Source organism: Nycticebus coucang, chromosome 14, assembly GCF_027406575.1.
Source record: "Nycticebus coucang isolate mNycCou1 chromosome 14, mNycCou1.pri, whole genome shotgun sequence".
NCBI classification, from domain to species: domain Eukaryota; kingdom Metazoa; phylum Chordata; class Mammalia; order Primates; family Lorisidae; genus Nycticebus; species Nycticebus coucang.
The window spans coordinates 69,495,635-69,517,187 of record NC_069793.1 but is presented as its reverse complement, the minus strand read 5'-3'; the positions used below and the strand labels follow the sequence as shown (position 1 = coordinate 69,517,187).

Below are 21,553 nucleotides of genomic sequence, written 5' to 3'. Positions count from 1 at the left end.
CATCTGGGTTTGGGGTCAGAAGTGTATTATAGTAATGAGATTCAGGTCTTTTTGTGCCTTGTAAAGGGGAATCCCACAGGAATTATGGACAGCAGTGGCATCATCGGAAGAAATCCTGAGCCTCCCAGAGTGACCACCCCAAAGCAGTTACACTCAAGTGGAGGTATGATTCTAGCACATACAGTCATGGAATCTCTTCTTGAGACTTCACTGTTACTCCTTGGTTAGCCCCAGGGACAGATATCAATTGTTTCACAACCAATCTTCTTCTTTCTTCATCAAGCTCACTTGGGCCTGATGCAAACTCCAACTCCAAGATGTTAGCGAGGCAGTTTATGCGGAGGGTGGGATGTGCCATAGCAATGCAAAGAGCCTTCAGACTTCAATCAGAAAGAAACCAGTCTGACACCCACCCAGCTCTGCTTTTTTATAGCTGTGTATTAGGCCTGATTTGTAAAAAAGGATACTATTTCACAGGATTGTTAAGAGAAATGGCGGATACACGCAACCACACACAGACACAAAAACACAGGTACACGAAATATTAATAGCTAATGCTTTTTGAGTAGCAACTCTCTGCCAAGTGCATACTGTGCTTTCTATGCTTGTGGCAGATCTTGTTCATTGGCCACCAGAAGCCATTTGTTTCTTGCTATCTCACCACAGCTCCCTTGTAGTTTGTAGGTAATTGTGTGGCACAGTTCTGGCCCATGAGATTTAGGTGGAACTCTGCTGGGAGTTATTGGGGGAGGGGGGGACTTTTTACTTTTCCTGATGAAATAGGACTGCTGAATCTGACCTGTCCTCCCCTACTCCACCCTACCCCACATTCCCTTCCTGCCTTGAACTTGTAAGTAATGGCAGGGCACCACAGCCATCTTGTAACCAAGATGTAAAGGCCAAAGGATTACACCTCTATAATTCTTATCATGCCAGAAATCAACGACCTATTCAAGTCACTGTTAGTTATCACTATTTGCAGCTAAAAATATTCTAATATACATGTATTAAAAAGTGTCCACACATAATAAATGCTCTGTAAAGGGAAGCAATTTATACTAACATTCACATAGAACTCTACCATCAAGGGAACTAGTGATATTAATGATAGTCACCCCTCATATTTATGTAGGACTTGACAATTTTCAAAATATTTTCACATGTTAGCCAGGCATGGCGGCACATCACTGCAGTCCCAGCTACTTGGGAGGCTGAGGCAGGAGGATTGCTTGAACCCAGGAGTTTGAAGTTGCTGTGAGCTATGATGATGCCACCATGGCATTCTACCTAGGGTGACAGAGTAAGACTCTGTCTCAAAAAAAAAAATTTTTTTTCACATCCATTTTATTATTTGATCCTCATAAATCTTCATACAAAGAAGGCAACTTTTCAAAAATCAAGACTCCTTTTAATTACAAAGGATATTTAACAAGTATTTAGAATGCTTGTGTGTCACACAGTCTTGTATCCTCCCTGCCTCCCTGCCTCCCCTAACACTTCCTTCTTCCCTTCCACGTCAGTCTTGTCCTGTTTTTCTCAGACCTGTCCCTCAGTCTTTTGCTCTGTTCTGAGACACAAGGAGGTTAAGCCATGATTCACTCAGTGATTTATTTGAATTCATTGATTCATTTACTGATTCATTTGAATTCAGTAACTTCCAGCTGAGTCTGGCCAAAGGAAAGTACTAGATTTGGGGAATGGGTGAAGGAGAAGGAAGAGGCAGGGTGTTTCTTCTTCTCCCTGTCTCGGGTGGGGTTCAAGCTTCTTTTTTTTTTTTTTTTGAGACGGAGTCTCCCTATGTCACCCTTGGTTGAGGGCCGTGGCGTCAAGCCTCAAAGCAACCTCAAACTCTTAGGCTTAAGCAATTCTCTTGCCTCAGCCTCCCAAATAGGCGCCTGCCACAATGCCTGGCTATTTTTTTGTTGTTGCAGTTGTCGTTGTAGTTTAGCAGGCCCAAGCTGGTTCGAACCTGCCAGCCTCAGTGTATGTGGCTGGTGCCCTAATCACTGAACTATGGGTGCTGAGCCTTTTTTTTTTTTTTTTTTTTTTTGAGGCAAAGTCTCACTCTGTCACCCATAGCTCACAGCAACCTCAAACTCTTGGGCTCAAGTGATCCTCTTGCCTGAGCTTCCTGAATAGCTGGGACTACAGGTGCCTGTCACAATGCCTGGCTAATATTTCTATTTCTTTTTTTTTTTTTTGAGACACCCCTGGGAGAGTGCCGTGGCGTCACAGCTCACAGCAACCTCCAACTCCTGGGCTTAGGCGATTCTCTTGCCTCAGCCTCCCGAGTAGTTGGGACTACAGGTGCCCACCACAATGCCTGGCTATTTTTTGTTGCAGTTTGGCCAGGGCTGGGTTTGAACCCACCACCCTCAGTATATGGGGTCGGTGAGCCACAGGCACCACCCTGTATTTCTCTTTTTAGTAGAGAACAGGTCTCGAACTCCTGAACTCAAGCAATCCACCTATCTTGGCCTTCCAGAGTGCTAAGATTAGAGGTGTGAGCCACCTTGCCCTCCAGGCAGGATTCAAGCTTTTGTCGAACCTGTCCCCAGCAAAGGTTCCTGTGCCGGTGACTCTGCCTCCTCCCTCTGCTTCTTTGGCTGATACGGCAGTGACTTCCTGTTCTCTGGGATATTTCTCAGTCCCCTATCTCGTCACCTGTGATACTAATCCACCTCATTAAAGTCCTCTATTGTAAATACTTGAAACGCCTTCTTTTCTCTCAGTTAAATTTCAGTTATCCCCATGGATCTCCTACATCTTTGGAGACACCTTCAAAGGGCTAGGCTCAGCAAGAGGCAGTCCCAATATATGGAGGAACAGAAGACTGAGAGTATACCAGTCTCTACTGAGACAGCCCCCAAACCCGGCAGAACTTTCAGGTAAGTCCTGGCATGGCCTGAGCTTCCTCCTCCTACTGAGGCCATAACAACCCTGGTTATGTCCCTTTCACTGCCCAACTCATGGGTGACTTTGGAGATGCTTCTGAATGGTGGAGGAAATGCTTGCTGGCTTCCAAATCTTCCTAGCCAAATGCTCCTACCAGGGGCTCTCAGGCTTAGGAGAGCCTGGCTTTCCCCGTTTGTTCTCCTTCTCCCCCAAACAGCCTTACATAGGAGTCAGGAGGAATCTTTGTCAGAGTATTTATTTCAGCAAAATGTCAGCAAAAATTGTTCATAAAAGCTAATAACAGAGAGAAGCTTGCGATACTGAGCTACTTTTATGATGCCTGGATGTCTTGCATGCAATTTTATAAACAACCAGACTGAATGAATACAAAGCCTATTTCTCCACTTTTTTTTTTTTTTTTGAGACAGAGTCTCGAGCTGTTGCCCTGGGTAGAGTCCTATGGCGTCTTAGCTCACAACAACCTCCAACTCTTAGGCTCAAATGATTCTCTTGCCTCAGTTTTCCCATTTTTAGTAGAGACGGGGATCTCGATTTTGCTCAGGCTGATCTCGAACTCGTAAGCTCAAGCTATCCACCTGCCTCAGCCTCCCAGAGTGCTAGGATTATAAGCATGAGCCACCATGCCTGGCTTAGAAAACCTTTCTTAACTTCACTTTGAAAACTATTCTTCACGGCTTGGTGCCCATAGCACAGCGGTTACAGTGCCAGCCACATACACCAAGACTGGTGGGTTCAAACCCAGCCCAGGCCAGCTAAATAACTGCAACAAAAAATAGTCAGGTGTTGTGGCAGGCACCTGTAGTTGGGATGCTGAAGCAGAGAATTACTTGAGCTCAAGAGTTTGAGGTTGCTATGAGCTATAACGCCATACCACTCTACCAAGGGGACATAGTGAGACTCTCTCTCTCTCAAAAAAAAAAACCTTTCTTCACCTTTCTTATCTGTAAAATGTAGATTTGATAGTTACATTTGTGTGTTCACTTGAGTGGGTCATGATGTCCCTGGTAGTTGGTAAAACATTTTTTGAATGTATGTCAAGGGTGTTTCTGGGAGAAACTAGCATGCAAATGGGTAGACTGAGTATAGAAGATCACCCTCATCAAGTTGGGTAGCCATCATCCAATCCATTGAGGATCTGAATAGAATGAAAAGAACAAATTTGTTCTCACTTCTTGAGCTGGAACATTCATCTTCTCCTGTCCTTGTACATTGGCACTCTTGGTTTTCCGGCCTTGGGCTCAGACCAGAACTTATACCATTAAATCCCTAGTTCTTGAGCCTTCAGGCTTGCATTGGAACTATACCATTGGCTTTCTGCAGCTTCAGCTTGTTGATAGCAGATCGTAGGACTTCTCAGCCTCCATAATCATGTGAACTATTCCCTTATAATAAATCAACCTCTCCTTTTCTACACACACATAGTCTTGTTGGTTCTACTTCTCTGGAGAACCCTAATAATATACCTGTAATATTTTTAATACTGAGAAGTTCCAAGATCTGTAGTTGGCAAGTTGTATCCCCACGAGAGCGAGTGGTGACTTCCCATTCTGAGCTCAAAGGCCTGAGAAAAAGGAAAGCTGATAGTATAGGGTCCCGTTCAAAAGCCAGCAGTCTTGAGAACCAAGAAGAGCTGATTTTTAGTTCAAGTGTGCAGGCAGAAAAATACTGCTGTCCCAGTTCACCAGCCACAGAGAAGATCTTTCTTACTTGCAGGACAGTCAGCCTTTTTGTTCCATTATGGACTTCGACTGATTGGATGAAGCCCACCCATATAAGGGACCTCCATCTGATTCACTCAATCTACGAATTTAAATGCTAACTCATCCAAAATCACCCTTACCGAAACACCCATAATAATGTTTGATCAATTGTCTGGAAACCCTATTTCCCAGTCAAATTGGCAAAATTAACCATCATAAATGACTGATAATTTTCCAAAATTGATGACGTGTACCAAGACAATAAACAATTACATAACTAATCTCACCCTGATGAAACTGCAAAACTACTAAGAGCAAAATATAAATGTCTGCAGTGGTCAGGCATGGTGGCTGATACGTGTAATCCCAGCACTTTGGTAGGTCAAGTGGGAGGATTGTTTGAGGCCAGGAGTTCAAGACCAGCTTGGGCAACATAGTGAGATCCCTTCTCTAAAAAAAGAAAAAAAAAAAAATTTTAATTACCTAGGTGTGGTGGTGTGCACCTGTAATACTAGTACTTGAGAGGGTCAGGCAGGATGATCACTTATATCCAAGAGTTTGAGGCTGCAGTGACCTATGATCTTGCTATTGTACTCCAGCCTGGGTAATAGAACAATATCCTGTCTCCAAAAAAATGTCTGTAAGGAGACAAGGGACAGATTACCAAAAGGGATATTAACTAAAATGAAAGCAGCTTTTTCATCAGCAATAATGGAAACCAAAAGATAGTAGGATGATATTGTACCTTCAAAGAGTGAACAGAAAATAATTCTCAAACCAGAATGTGTATACAGTTGAATTGATAAGGGAATGACAAACTTTTAGACTTTTTTTTTTTTTGAGACAGAGTTTTACTATGTTGCCCTCAGTAGAGTGCAATAGTGTCACAGCTCACAGCAACCTCAAACTCTTGGGCTTAAGTGATTCTCTTGCCTCAGCCTCCCAAGTAGCTGAGAATACAGGCGCTTGCCACAATGTCCAGCTATTTTTTTTTCATCAAATGAAATCTCATCGTATTTTTCCATAAGAAATAAAGCAAACAAGGAGATAGCCAAGCAACAGCTTTAACCTTTCCAATCCATTTTTTCTGCCACCCACATACTCCCCACCTCTTATTTATTCTGGGTGGGAAAAAAGGTTGGATTACTTGTAATTATCCTACAGTTTTTTTAAAAAAATTATTTTATTTTTTTATTAAATCATAGCTGTGTACATTAATGCAATCATGGGGTACAATGTGCTGGTTTTATATACTATTTGAAATGTTTTTATCAAACTGGTTAACATAGCCTTCACAGCATTTTCTTAGTTATCGTGTTAAGACATTTATATTCTACACTTAGTAAATTTCACATGTACCCTTGTAAGATGCACCCTAGATGTGCATCAATTACTCTCCTCCACTCATCCTCCCCCCTCCCCCCAGCTATTTTTTTGTTGCAGTTGTTTAGCTGGCTCTGGCTGGGTTTGAACCCTCCACCCCCTGTGTATGTGGCTGGCGCTGTAACCACTATGCTATGGGTGCCGAGCCCTTTTAGACATTTTCTGACAAGCAAAGACAATTTTACCTCATATGGACTCTTGCTGAAAACACACTACTAAGATATACTTCAATAAGAAAATTGAATCCTGAAAGAAGTGAGATATGAGTGGTATATGAGGGGTGGGTGCAATGGCTCTTGCCTATGATCCCAGTACTCTGGGAGTCTGAGGCAAGAGAATCATTGGAGCCTAAGAGTTTAAGGTTGCTATAAGCTATGATGCCATAGCACTCAACTTCAGGGCAACTGAGACTCTGTCTCCAAAAAGAAAAAAAAAGGAGTGGGATATGAGTGATGCATTGGAAAACAACTTGCATTGACCCAGAGAGAAGACTTAAAATTTTAGGAATTTTGAGAAGTGGTTGATAGCTATAGTCATTATCATAAATGATACAATATATGCCTATAGTTAAATAAATAATTTAAAATATAAAGGCAAGGCTAGGTACAGTGGCTCATGCCTATAATCCTAGCACTCTGGGAGGCTGGGGTGGGGAGTGGGTGGATTGGTTGAGCTCAGGAGATTGAGACCAGCCTGAGCAAAAGTGAGACCCCCTCTCTACTAAAAATAGAAAAACCGGATATCATGGTGGGCACTGTCATCCAAGCTATTTGGGAGGCTGAGGCAAGAGGATCATCTAAGCTTAAGAGATAGAGGTTGCTGTGAGCTATGATGACACTATGGCACTCTATCCAGAGTGACAGGGTGAGGCTCTGCCTCAAAAAAAGGAAGGCAGGGAGGAAGGGAGGGTGGAAGATAAAGGCAAAAATCCTCACAATGCATTCCTTCTTAATTATTTTACTATATTGTGCTGTATTATCTATGCTTGCGTTTATTTTTATCCCCTGTATTTATATTGTAGAAATACCACGGAATGGTGTGTCAACCCCACTACATGCAGTGATGTCACATTGGTAACTTGAGTATTTACACTGTACAAATCAAGAAATGCTACAAATCAGAGATTCTCAACCCCAACCAAGTAAGAACTAGTTGTTTAATATTTACCAGCACACCAATGAATACAAGAAGTAATCTATTATTTACTAGTATCACTCCTAGCTACGTACCCAAGAGAACTGAAAACGAGTGTATGAACAAAAGTTTAGGTATACATGTTTACAGCAGCAGCACTATTCACAATAGTCTAAAAATGGAAACAATCCATTATGTACTAAGAGATTTAAATAAAGCAAAAAAGATAGGTACAATCCAGATGTGCATCAATGGATTAATAAACTGAATGTGGTATATCAATACAATGGAGTATTACTCACCCCCCAAAAGAAATGAAGTGCTAATACATGTTATAACATGGATGAACCTTGAAAACATGCTAAATTAAAGAAGCCAGACACAAAAGGCCATATACTGTATGATTCCATTTACATGAAATTTACAGACTAGGCAAATCCATATAGAAAGTTGAATAATGGTTGCCAGGGGCTGGGTATAAGAGGGAATGGGGAGTGCCATTATTGGGTATAGGGTTTCCTTTTGGAGTGATGAAAATATTCTGGAACTAGACAGTGGTAATGATTATACAACAATGAGATATGCTAAATGTCACTAAAATGTACACTTCAAAGTGGCTAAAATGGTGAATTTTGTTATGTAAATTTTACCACCACTACAATAAAAAACAATTACCATAAAAGCCCCTTCTTTAATTCATCCATCAAACATTGAGCAGTTCCAGGCAAGATTCATTCTGGGTGCAGGGAACACAGGGAAGAATAGGCGTGAGACTAGTAGGGGAGAAAAAACATCCTGCCGTCAATTAAGAGCTATAGTTCCCTTGACCTAAGAATGTGCATTGTACCCTGGGGGTGGCTGCTTCCTCACAAGGAGGTGGTGGGGAGGAGGAGGAGAAGAACAATGGTAAGGCTGAGATTTGAGTGCTGAGTAAGAATTTGCCAAGTGGATGGTAGCAGGGAGGGGTTCCAGCAGAAGGTGGGGCTTGACTGAGCAAGCTCAAAAAGTTGGTGTTCCAAGAGTTCTAATTTTTGACAAACCCCAAGTCGTGGAAGCAACCTAAGTGCCCATCAACCCATGAATGGATCAACTAACTGTGGTATATGGAACCACAGTTAATAATAATAATAATTATTATTAAGCCATTAAAAAGATGGAGACTTTACATCTTTTACATTTACCTGCATGGAGTTGAAATACATTCTTCTAAGTATCACAAGAATGGAAAAATAAATATCCAATGTAGCTTTTGGCAAACCCCAAGCCAAATAGCACATGTACAGTGTAGGGGATGAACTTCAGTGAGCGTGACTACCCCTCTCTAGCATAGTAGGTGACAGCAAGAAATGTGAGGGGAATGACAAAGGCCTGCCAGGGTGTGATGGTCAAAGAAAATGTGATTCCAAGTTTGGGCCAGTTGGTGGGTGGTGTGTACTGCCCATTCTTAAGGGAAGCTGCAGGACATTATGTGCTCAGAGAACATCAAACTAGAATAGAACATTCAGCCTCCTTACACTATACCCCTTGATCCATCATATGTATCCCTCAATTTTTAATTGATTTTGTATTAAATCTACTTCCCTTTTTCTTGGACTTCCTGTTTGCCTGTTTGAAATATATGTTACTATGGTGATGTCATGGCACAGGATAGTGGCATTTACAAGTGAAGTGCAAAGAATTTTCAAAATATCTAGAAACACAAGGCTGGGGGTTAGGGATATCAGCCCTAATTATGTGATACTGTTCATGACTTCAGACATGTGTCATGAAAATAAACACACTTGGAAATTTGAGACAGCATGGAGGAGATAGTTGAGAGCTTTATTAGGATTTATGTGCCCAGATTTTAAGAAATGTATATAAGAAATGTTAAAAACACAAAACATAACACACTACTTGGGAAGAACATCTGGAAAAAATGAATGACAGAATATCAACATTTACTTATGAATACACACCTCTGGAAGAAGGACCAAGGAACTTGGACACTCCAGGGAAAATCTGGAAAAACTCTGCACCACTCTCTGTGCTATAAATATGTTACTTAAAATTTGTATATAAATGAACTGTTAGCATATCATTTGTTAAATGGAAAGGTGAGCACTATTTTAAAGCTATCTTAGCATACATTTTAGTAATATAAATTATTACCAACAGAGTAATAGAAAGAATTCACCAGATTGAGTGAGGTTCAAGGCCCTTCATTATTATTCTGGCTCTGCCACCAACTAGATGTGTGATTCAAGAAAAGTCACTTAACCTCCTGGGCCAATTTTTTTTTATCTAATAGGGGCTGTAATTCTGAATTTTCACTTATTAGGTTCCTAATTTAAGGTACATAGGGTGGTGCCTGTAGCTCAGTGGGTAGGGTGCCAGCCCCATATAACTAATTTAAGGTACAAGGGGTACCAGGTACAAGGGGTACTGGCCCATGCAGGCGTCCTCAAACTGTGGCCCATGGCCACATGAGGCGGCATGATAATATTTGTTCTGGTTTTGTTTTTTTACTTCAGATATGTGCAGTGGGCATAGGAATTTGTTCATAGTTTTTTTTCTTTTAAACTATAGTCCGGCCCTCCAACAGTCTGAGGGACAGTGAATTGGCCCCGTTTAAAAAGTTTGAGGACCCCTAAAGTCCAGTTTCTTCTGAGAGGTAACATTCCACATTGAATCCTCGTAGACCAGGGCCCTTTAATCTAAGAGAAGCTGCAGTTACCATCACTGTGTGTGTTTTGCTTCACAATCATTCTAAGTGTGATGACTGCAACTTTTTGTTCCAAATTCTTTACTAAGAGCTTGTTCCTTAGAGCTGTCCTCTAAGAAAAACTGACAGTCTAAGGTAGGAACCCATTCTTGGTGTTTCTCTCCACCTCTGGCCCTTCCTATATCCCACAAATCTGGGTACTGTTTAGAGCAGTGGTTCTCAACCTTCCTAATGCCGCGAACCTTTAATACAGTCCAAAGGGGTCGCGACTCACAGGTTGAGAACCGCTGGTCTAGAGGTAAGGGATGTACCCTCAGTGGCTAGCATAGGTCCAGGCCCCAAAAAGGAATTTAGTAAATGACTGTTCACTGTTTGTTTGTTTTAAATGTTACCTCTTTTTTTCAAAAGCATCAGTGGATGTTTTTGAAGGAGGAAGCCAAGGCAATGGGTCTGTTTAAAGATCCAAACCCTAGAGGTAAACTTTCAGCTGCTTCTTTAAACATTTTTTAACTTTGCAAATTTTCTACAATGGGCAAAAATAAACCACAAACATTCCTCCTTTTCCTGGCTTTTTATTAATTCCCTGGTCCCTCATAAATATTGCAGAAGCTAGTTTTCTTCTAATACTGCAAATTTGCTTAGTACTCCAGTATTTGGCACAGGACATAAGGCATACATCCTTTCTTAAAGAGAAACAGCTATTTCAGTCTTCTACTCTGTTTTGCTTAGACAGCAATGACACTATGCATTTGTCTTTGTGGACCTAACATCTGCCATCCAGCTCCAGGCAAGGACACCTGCCAACTGGGCTCCAAAAACGGCCATTTATCAACAGTGTTTTGGCACCATCTTGATTAGTCTGCCATTCAGGAAGTACAAAACTCAACTATAAGAATTCTTTTGTCTTCTTAAGCAAAAACAGGTTTAGGCCTTATTAACTGGCAAGAGATAGCAGGCAATAAAATGTGTCAGGCTTTTTGCTGATTATATCATTTTGTAAAAAAATGCAGGAGCTAGGGCCAGGCGGTGGCTCACGCCTATAATCCCAGCACTTAGGAGGCCGAGGATAGATTGCCTGAGCTCACAGGTTTGAGACCAGTCTGAGCCAGAGTGAGACCTCATCTGTAAAAATAGCCAGGTATTGTGGAGGGCACCTGTAGTCCCAACTACTGGGGAGGTTGAGGCAAGGGAATCACTTGAGCCCAAGTATTTGAGGTTGCTGTGAGCTATGATGCCATAGCCCTCTACCGAGGGCGACAAAGTGAGACTCTGTCTCAAAAGAAAAAAGAAAAGAAAAAAAAATCAGGAGCTTTTAGAAAGATTAAAAAAGCAAAGGACTTTATGGGGGCAAGACATGATTGCAAGAGGGACTTTACCTAACAATTGCAATCAGTGTAACCTGGCTTATTGTACCCTCAATGAATCCCCAACAATAAAAAAAAAAAAAAAAAAGAAATCTAAAAAGAAAAAAAAAAAAAGCAAAGGAAATGACTATTTACTGAGTACTTACTACATGCCAGGTCCTATGCTCTATACCTGATACACATTATTTAATGTAAGCCTCACATCTAATCATCAATATCTAACACATTGTACTTTTACTCATTTATCTTATTTTTATTTCCCTCACTTAAATGTATGTTCATGAGGAGAAACTCTTCTTTATCCTGCTTATTGGTATATTTTGTGTCTGGAACACAGACACATATGCTTATATGTCAGGTACAGATAAGCACCCAATAAATATTTGCTGAATGAACAAAATGAACTTCACCAGATAGATGGTATTATTTTCCTTTTAAAGACGAATAAAAGAAGACCTCAGAGGATACAAATGAACTGCTCAAAGTCACATAGCTAGTTAAGAAGCCAGAACCAAAACCTTACCTAACTCTTCTATCTTTTGTATAGATAAAGAATTCTTCCAGCTTGGCAATTATATGATCTATATGCTTATAAAAATGTATTTACTTTGTGCACTCATTTGAAGGTTTAAAATTTCATCGAGGAAGTATATATAATATTTTAATGATAATCATTTTACTGCAACAATTAAGTACACACTTTCCCAACATAACAATTTCATCTATGGATAGGGCATTAGCTACATAAGTTTTCACTTTGAAATCCCACGTGATTATTCTTTAGACATAAATAAAAAGTATAGCAATTCTGGATCTCAACAAAATGACATTTGCAAACCATAAGCGTTTGGTAAGTTATAACATTAAGATATGTATGTAGTATTCTCAATGTAGAATACCAAATATTCCAGCATATAGCAGTGTCACCTGAGTGTGGCAGTATGGAAGGAGATAAGAGTTGCTACATTAAAAGCCATTCCTATACTAAAGAAATTACATAGAAGTCTCAAGAATTCTTCAGAGAATCAGCAATAAAAATATCTGTCTTGAGAATTCATTTTGTGCGAGAATGTGAGAGTGAAATCCAAAGGGTTTAATTTTACTCAGGAGAGTATTTATTTTCCCATTTGTCAGAATACACTTGATTGCTCAATACTCTTTTTACCTACCTAGAACTACATAACAAAGCCATGCCACTTACAGTGTCTTCTCTAACCACTTTGGGTTTTTGTAGGATTTCAGGTCACAACCCCTTCTCTGAGACAGGTCCCTTCCCGTCTGTCTCACTCTCACAGCCAACACAGGATCATACATCCTCCATATTGACCCAACCAGTTAATTGTTCATGGACCAAAGTTGTGATATGGCCTCAATCTCTCCACTGCCATTTTTTGGGAGGTCCTGTTTTTTACTGACAACAAAAGTAATAATATTTGGTGAAATATTTTTTAAAAGCATCGAAACTAGGAAAATTTTTAAAATACCCACAATCTAACCACCTAAAGTTAGCAGACCTTTTCAAATCATTTAAAAAACATTATTGGATTTATATATACAATTTTGTTTATCACTCTTTTCACTTAATATTATAAGTATTTTGCCATGCTATTAAATACTCTTCAGAAACATTAATTATAGTGACTGTACAATAGTCTAATGCATAGTCATACTGTTATTTACTTAACCAATTTTCTTAAACTCCAACTGGTTGGAGTTTAAGATTGCTAAACATTAATTTTGCCCACATTTTAGACTATTTCTTTAGGATAGACTCCCAGAAGTAGAATTAAAGGATCGGAGGATATAAACATTTTTAAAGCTCCTGACAGATACTGCCAAATTGCTTTTCAGAAAGCTGTTGCCAATTTATACTTTCAACACCGCCAGTGTGTTTTTCTACCAATATAGATTTGTCTAAAGGATAATAAAATTTAAGTGACACATATAGTCTTCAAATTATTAATATATTTGGAGAGGTATTGAAGACCATAGCACAAAGGTATGTAGCAAAGGTCATACCTATTTCTAGGTATGCAGTTAACAATGAGTTAGTGTAAGCACATGAAACAGAATTTTTGCAAGAGTGAAGAGGAATATACTGTAATTCAATTTCAGACCATCAAATCCAAGGCCTCTGTGTATTTTGCCCAATTCTGTATCCCAGCCTGGCGCATACAGCCACCAAATAAAACAATTTTTTTCAGTGAATTAACATAGAATCTTCTTTCAGATGCAATCTTTCAGCAGCTGTAGGGGTTAGCCACTCCTGGATTCATGGGAAACACTGACTGGCTAGATCAGATACAAAGGTCTGATCAACCCCGAGATTCTACTACAACTCTGGAATATCAGCTTAAATAAGGCGACACATTAAAGCTTTCTCTAAGGGGAAAAAATATATATTCTTGTAAAGTACCCTGGCATCAGTCGCAAGCCTGCAAAAAAATATATATTGCAGTGAGTTTTGTCATCTCCCTAAGTATACCCTTTAATAGGTGATAACATAAACTTACTCAAATGCTGTCCATGGTCAAGACAGCTTTAGAATTACTCTCAGTTCATTCTATTATTGCTGGTTGTAACTTGGCTTCATTTTCAGTATTGCCAAAATTGCTTTTGAGGTACCACATAGGAATAATATAGGTGGTAGCTTATATATCATTTTTAGTAAAAAATACCACAAAATTCATTTTGTGAACCAGAATATATCAAGGGAAAATAATCAATTATTCAGCTCTAGTTCACTCTCCTGGTCCAACAAAGATTCTTTCCAATATTTCACAATTTCTTTTTTTTTTTAAGAGACAGTCTCACTTTATTGCCCTCAGTAGAGTGCTGTGATGTTACAGCTCACAGCAACCTCCAGCTCTTGGGCTTAGGTGATTCTCTTGCCTCAGCCTCCCAAGTAGCTGGGATTACAGGTGCCCACGTGCCCGCCACAGTTATTATTTTGTTGCAGTTTGGTCGGGGCCAGGTTTGAACCCGCCACCCTCAGTATATGGGGCCGGCGCCCTACTCACTGAACCACAGGCGCCAATTTCTATATAGTAAATTATCAGACACTGCCCAATCAATGTGGTATTAACAATGTTATTCATGGAAAACAACTTATCACCTGTCATTTTTATGTATATACTTTATATACACTAGACCAGGGATTGCCAATCTATGGCCATTGAGCAAAATCTGTCCCACCACCTATTTTTCTATGGCCTATAAGCTAAGAATTTTTTTATGGTTGAAAAAAATCAAAATGACATTTGTAAAAATGACATGAAGTTCAAATTCCAGTAGCCATTTATAAAGTTTTTTTTTTTTTTTTTTTGGTTTTTTGGCCGGGGCTGGGTTTGAACCCACCACCTCCGGCATATGGGACCAGCACCCTACGCCTTGAGCCACAGGCGCCGCCCTATAAAGTTTTATTAGGACACAACCATGCTCACCTGTTCCCAAATTAGCTATTAGCTATGTCTGCTTTTGCATTAAAATGTTGAGTAGCTGCAAAAGAGACCATATGGCCCACAAAGCCTAAGATTTTACAGTAGTCTGCTGATCCCTGGACTACATCCAAGTGGGTCGTTGGAGGTAGTGAAGCTCACCACTGTAAGATTTTTTTGTTTCTGGATATTAATACTGGGAGAAGATATATAACTGAGACCAAATTTGCAAAGATCTGATAAGGTAGACACTATAGAACATAAATATGTGAGGGGTGCCCCAGATAGGATATAAACACCAGGTAAAATCTAGGAGGACTAATCCAACTGAAGCACTTGGGAGAATGCAGGGGAGCACACAATTTAGCAGCAAAAGCAAGGCTGCCACTTACTAACTGAGCCACACAGAACCCAAGTGAGACCTGATCCCAAGCATCCTAGTGAAACTTGATTGTGATGATGTCTGAAAATAGCAGGCAAGCTGAGCAGTGTATGTGATGTAGTGACAGACAAGTCTCCACCAATACCCTACTCCTTTACTAGGTCTCCTCAAGTCACTTGGCATCTAGATTTATCCAAGCATTTCCATGCAAGTCTTGACTTTCACTAAGAAATGGATCTAAAAGGAAGGTTCTGGAAAGTAAGCCCTGACTTAATATTCTCACCAAATAATGGGAACATTTCAATGGCTCAGAGTCCAGTGTAGAATTCAGAAGACTACATAACCACCCACATGTTTTTCTAAGTCAAAGATTTGGTGAACACTTTACTCTTTCTCTCTTTTTTTTTTTTTTTTTTGAGACAGTCTCAAGCTGTCACCCCTGGGTAGAGTGCTGTGGCATCATAGCTCACAGCAACCTCCAACTCTTGGGCTCAAGCAATCCTCTTGCCTCAGTTTCTCTATTTTTAGTAAAGATGGGGTCTTGCTTTTGCTCAGGCTGGTCTCAAACTTGTGAGATCAAGCTATCCACCCACCTTGGCCTCCCAGAGTGCCAGGATTACAGACGTGAACCACCGTGCCTGGCCCTACTCCTCTTTTTGATCATTACTAGTGGGGCAGATGGAGCAAGATGGAATGGGGTAATAGAGGGGAGAATTAGATAAAATCAATGATACCCCGGCATGATGGCACACACCTGTAGTCCCAGCTATTCAGGCAGCTGAGGTGGGAGGACTATATAGGCTGAGGAGTTCAGGGCTGCAGTGAGCTATGCTTGGCCCATCGCATTCCAGCCTGGACAACAGCAAGACCTTAACTGTAAAATAAATATATAAATAAGTAAAAACCAGTGATACGATGACTACCCTGGGAAGTGTCTACTCCTCCTGGACTTTCTGCTGTGGCATATAACTAACATTCTGTGTTGATCTTGAACCAGAATGGGGTTGGGGTAGGGAGGAAGGTCAATTTGAAAGCTGGCAATTCACTAACTGATTGTATTAAGCATGAGAATTACAGTCAAGATTTCCAGATGGCCAGCTCTCCTTCTGCCATTCCACAGAGAGCCAGTCTTGATCTCCTGTGGTTAGGTAGTTTCTCATACCAGGGAAAACATAGTTGCTAGGAGAATGGGAGTTGGATGTTACAGCTCTGAAAAAGTTTCATGACTCTAAGGTACCAGAGGTAATCAACTGCTTCCTTGAAAAACTGGTTAACACTGGTTGCCTCTGAGAAGTTCAAATGATAGTGGCTGAGTGTATTCCTACTCTATGTCCCTTATAAAACACAAAAACAAGAATGTATCATTCCTCCTCACTTCCCCACCCTACTCTGTGGGATGGGAAGGTAACCTGGGGCCAGGGCTGGAGCAGACAATTTCCTTACTAAATAGCTAAAGTGGGGGGCTGGAAAAGGGACCCAAAAATGAGACAGAATTGCAAGTTGAATGGAAAACCATGAACCAAAGGGTAATTTAAAGAACAGCACACCAAAGTTGCCAAAAATAGTTATTAAAGGTGTGTTCCAGAACCAGAAAACACACCACCAGGGAAATAAAGGAGCAAGAGCAAACTGGTGGAGAAAAAATTGAGAGGTGTCTGACAAGAGCCAATGACATAGCCTGGGGTGTGATTCCTGGCTGATCTGTGAGACTCTAGGACCAGGAGCTCAAAAGTCTGGGCAGCAAGATGGAGGCCAGGGCAAAACTAGGATCATCAATAGAATGAATTTGTGGGTGGGCATGTAAGGCAGTACCTTAAATAATTCTTATATAAGAATTCTCCTGGGTGGCGCCTGTGCCTCAAAGGAAGAGGGCATTGGCCCCATATACCAGAGGTGGCGGGTTCAAACCCGGCCCTGGCCAAAAAACTGCAAAAAAAAAACCTTCTCCTAAATCATAACGCTACCCTTGGGTTTAGTGATCCTGAGCAGCTATCCTCTGGATAATTATCAGGGCAATAATTTCACTTTCCAAAAATCTGAGGCATCCTATAATAACTATTTTCTGGGAAGCTTTGCAAATGGGCAATGGGTTCAGGTAGTAGTTCAACATGACTACTACTCAACACGTGGCAGAGGTCCTCAAACTTTTTAAACAGGGGGCCAATTCACTGTCCCTCAGACCGTTGGAGGGCCAGACTATAGTTTAAAAAAAAAAACTATGAACATATTCCTATGCACACTGCACATTATCTTATTTTGAAGTAAAAAAACAAAACAAGAACAAATACAATCACACCGCCTCATGTGGCCCGCGGGCCGCAATTTGAGGACCCCTGAAGGCAATTAAGTAAGTCCTATTCCTTGTAGCCACTTGGAACAATTTGAATCCTCACTCCTGATTACCTGCTTCTGGTAGACCTGTGTCCAAATCCTGTCTGGGCCAACATAGCTTCTGGTACCCTAGACTCCAGCATGGGTCTTAGTCCAGCATCATACTGGCAGGATCACTCCAGCTTTGCTCATGGGACTGGAATAAAACCCAGAAATAAATTCTCTTAGGACCTCTGTCATAATAGGTTAAAGACAATGCTTGTAGATATTACTGTGAGATCCTGGCCTGGCCCAGAAACATGTAAGTGTCCAACAATTACTACTGGCCCTGAAAAAGGATTAGTATCAGATTGAGCAACAAAGTTATAATAGCTAGTGGTGGAGGCTTTGATCCTGAAGTACATGAATCCCTACTGGCAAATGCTGTGGACAACCCAGAGCCTGGTCTGATCTGGGAACACTTCACAGTCCTGAAATGGAATGTCTAGAAATTGCTAAATAGGTGGATGAAGTCTGTATGCTATTGTTTGGTTTAAGAGTTTTCTTATACAGTATCTCTTCTTGGTGGAATAAGGTCTAGCTTTCAAGGTGCCCCAAAATGACAGATATTAATGGGGCAAACTTGTAATTTTTCACCGGGGGGGTAGGGGGTAGGGTAGAGACAGTGAAAGAACAAAACTAAAAGTAACTATGTTGAATAGTAAGTTTAGACCTCTGGCGGGTTCAAATCCAACCCTGGCCCGTCAAACAACAATGATGGCTGCAACCCAAAAATAGCCAGGTGTTGTGGTGGGCGCCTGTAGTCCCAGCTACTGGGATGGGAGGGGCGCAGAGGCAGGAGAATCGCTTGAGCCCAGGAGTTGGAGGTTGCTGTGAGCTGTGATGCCACAGCACTCTACCCAGGCGACAGCTTGAGGCTCTGTCTCAAAAAAAAAGAAACTAAAATAAAAGGCTCGGACAGTCCAAAAAAAAAAAATAATATAAGTGTTAGGCCTCTTCTATCAACCAGTATTGTTTACTTCCTTACTAGATAAACAAACAAAGAGATTGGTCAATTCTGTGAAATGCTGTTAGAAACTCCTGGTCCCTTACATTCTTGCCAGGTATTCTGAGATGTTTCTAGTTTATGTGGTTACTACTTGTAACCCACTTGGGAAAAGTCCTTTTTTATAAATCCTGGTAGAGAGGCAGGAACAGAAGGGACAGAGTTTGAACTTGTAGAAACTGCTTTTGGGATCCAACTAGAAAATTAGATAATCAGATAAACTGGTCATTATTATATAAACTTATTCACAGACACAAGAGAAGCAATTTACAAACTACTGGTATCGAGTTAGAGGCAGAGGACAGGAAGCAAATTATCCTAAATTGTTCATCTTTTGCAAGACCATTGTTTTCCCCTTTAGACTTTGCTATTTTAGCCAAGAGTGTCATCATTTTCTAGTGATGCAGGTTCAAAGCCTCACGCTGTTCCATCTACTTGGGAAACTTTCTCTAATTTCATAGCCCCTTTTCTCACCTTTCCTTACGCATTTAAGAACCATCTCATCTATGAAGCCCATCAGTCTGTGGCGATCTGTTTCATAATATCACACTGTCCACCAGATACAGTGGCTCACGCCTGTAATCCTAACACTTTGGGAGGCCAAGGTGGGAATATCACATGAAGCCAAGAGTTCAAGAGCTGCCTGTTCAACAGAGACTCCATCTCTACAAAAAATAGAAAAATTACCCTGGCATGACAGTGCATACTTTTAATCCTAAGCTACTAGGGGAGGTTGAGGCAAGAGAATCCATTGAGCCCAAGAGCTTGAGGTGCTGTGAGCTATGATGATGCCACCACACTGTAGCCTAGGGGACAGAGAGAGATCCTGACCTGGGGCCGGGGAGAGGAAGAAGGGAAGAAAGAAAGACCAATAAGCCCCACAAATTCACATTGTCAATGCCCAGAAGTGTTCTAAAAATAGCAGGTTCTCAAAACATATCCACATTATTTGCATTAGTTATTAAAAACAGGCTGCTGTGTGGGAATTAGCACGTAGATAGCATACTCTCTTAATTCAGAGTCTACAGACTCACCTGGTCTTCCTCCTCACATATTATAGTCTATGCCTGGATTCCCTGGTTTATAGTTTCTAGAACCAGATCCTCCTCTTCCAGCAGAGAGGATACTAAAATGGGTGGAGGTCCAAAGTACAGGACTAAAATGAAACAAGTCAGCCTTCCTGTGAGAGTAGATCTGTGAGAAGACCAGTACTGGTGGTCAGCCCCTCACTTCTGAGGGGCTCCCACTGAGTTATCTGGGCCAGAGCAGCCATTAGGCCCAGTATAGCTCAAAATGCCTGCATGCCACTGTCTTCTGTACCATACTTCAGGCCCTAACTACGAAGCAGGCTGAAACTGTAAATCTTCTTTTGGGGTCCTCCAAGAAGGGCATGCCTCTCTGGGCACAGAAATGCCGGTTCCAGAAGATCCTGTTCCTACTTCTCACTGGTAGAATGTTGAGAACAAAAAAAAGGACAGCCACAGCATACTAAGATCTTGGAAGTGAAGGAATCCAAACTTGTTAAACAAAATAAATCAAGAATAAGCAAGTACCAGAAATCAACAACCAAAAGTTCTTCATAGTTAGGGAGTACCACAAGGAAGATGGTCTAATAGTCCAGCAAAGAGTAATAAAAAGGATCATGATACCTAGGGAGAAGAAGTAAAGTTGAAAATAGATGAGACCGGTCATGCCTGCACTCCTGGCACTCTTGGGAGATCAAGGCAGGTGGATTGCCTGAGCTCAGAGTTCAAGACCAGCCTGGGTGAGACCCAGTCTCTAAAAAACGAGCCAGGCCTTGTGGCAGGCGCCTGTAGTTCCAGCTACTTTGGAGACAGAGGCAAGAGGATTGCTTGAGCCCAAGAGTTTGAGGTTGTTATGAAATATGAACACCATATTCATAACATGAACATATTCATAATATGTCGCACTCTGAGGGCGACAAAGTAAGACTGTGTCTCAGACAAAAAAAAAAAAAAGCAAATAAAATAAAATAGGCAGGCAGCCAAAGAAGGTGCCTAGAAGTGAGGCAACTTCCTAGTTCCTGTTCAGCTACTTCAGTTCCTCTCACCACGGTATGAAATGATCCTGAGCTACCCTGGTGGGAAGGCTTGTTGAAGATGAAGCATGAAGAAGCCGACTGGCAGGGCAGTGGATTCTGGGATGAGATACAGACAGAGGCATTTCCCCACCAGCTTCACCTTGATGACTCCATGTCTCAGAACTTGTTAAATTTTTCCTCACACACGAACAGTTTTTCCCAGTTTACTTTGAAAGATCAGACTGAAAGTCATGTTTTCCAGGAGTAGGCTCATCCTTCAAAATACCCGATATAACTTCTGCAGAAATTTTCCTCATGTTCAGTTTTCTTTGAGAATGAGTCTTACAGTTTCTTTATCTAAATTTAATTCTTCAGCCATCATCCTTACCGTTAACTGCCTGTTTGAACAAACCAAGTCCTTGACTTTCCGAATATTTTCATCTGTCCGGTGGGTGACTGGACTACCACTTTGCGCATCATCTCGAACATCTTCCCGCCCTTCTTTAAATCTTTTGTGCCAGTCAAAAACCCTGGCCCTCGACATGACTTCATCCCCATAAGCTGCTTTTAAAAGATGGTGGGTCTCACTTGCAGACTTGTTCAATTTCACACAAAATTTGATACTAATCCTTTGTTCTAAATAGCGGTCACTCATTTTGGCATTGAACACAAGAACTGGCCACAGCTGTGAGAGGAAAGGCAGTGGGACCAATCCCTATAGGGTTGTAGGCACAATATATTTCTCCATAATCATGTCGTTATTCTTGCTCTTCTAGAAGCCTCACCAGAAAAGAGTAATTGCTTCTCTGAGTTTTTACCCCTTAGCTTCCAGTTGAGCCTGAGCAGACCCGTTCTGGGACGCTAACACCGCCATAGAGTAGCTGCAAAGCTGGGAAAAAAGTAAATCTACAACCCACGTCTATGTTCAACTAGCGCACGCAGATCTGCCCGGAGTTGGCAAATCAGTCACTAAGGTCATCTCTATTCCCTGCCCCTCGAGTCTACGACGGTGTCTGCAATAAAGGCCCGAGTGGTAAACTTAAGCAAGTAAGGAGAGATGGCATTGGTGATGTACGCCCCAGATCTGCAGAAACCCACGCACATCAAACCTACCAG

At 41.3% G+C, this 21,553-nt stretch overlaps 1 protein-coding gene and 1 long non-coding RNA gene across 2 annotated transcripts in view; one reads left to right on the top strand and one right to left on the bottom strand.

Annotated features, from left to right (window-relative positions):
* LOC128564770 (uncharacterized) overlaps positions 1–2,890 on the top strand; it is a 49,435-nt gene extending 46,545 nt beyond the window's left edge. The window contains exons 2-3 of the long non-coding RNA XR_008374157.1: positions 67–163; positions 2,733–2,890. This is a non-coding gene — a long non-coding RNA (uncharacterized LOC128564770). The remainder of the gene's footprint in view (positions 1–66; positions 164–2,732) is intronic.
* GVQW3 (GVQW motif containing 3) overlaps positions 1–21,265 on the bottom strand; it is a 33,753-nt gene extending 12,488 nt beyond the window's left edge. Inside the window, 2 exon segments of the mRNA XM_053560536.1 lie at positions 20,630–20,759; positions 20,762–21,265. Coding sequence (XP_053416511.1) covers positions 20,630–20,759; positions 20,762–21,092 — 461 coding nt within the window. The 5' untranslated portion in view covers positions 21,093–21,265.
* Positions 21,266–21,553: the final 288 nt, after the last annotated feature.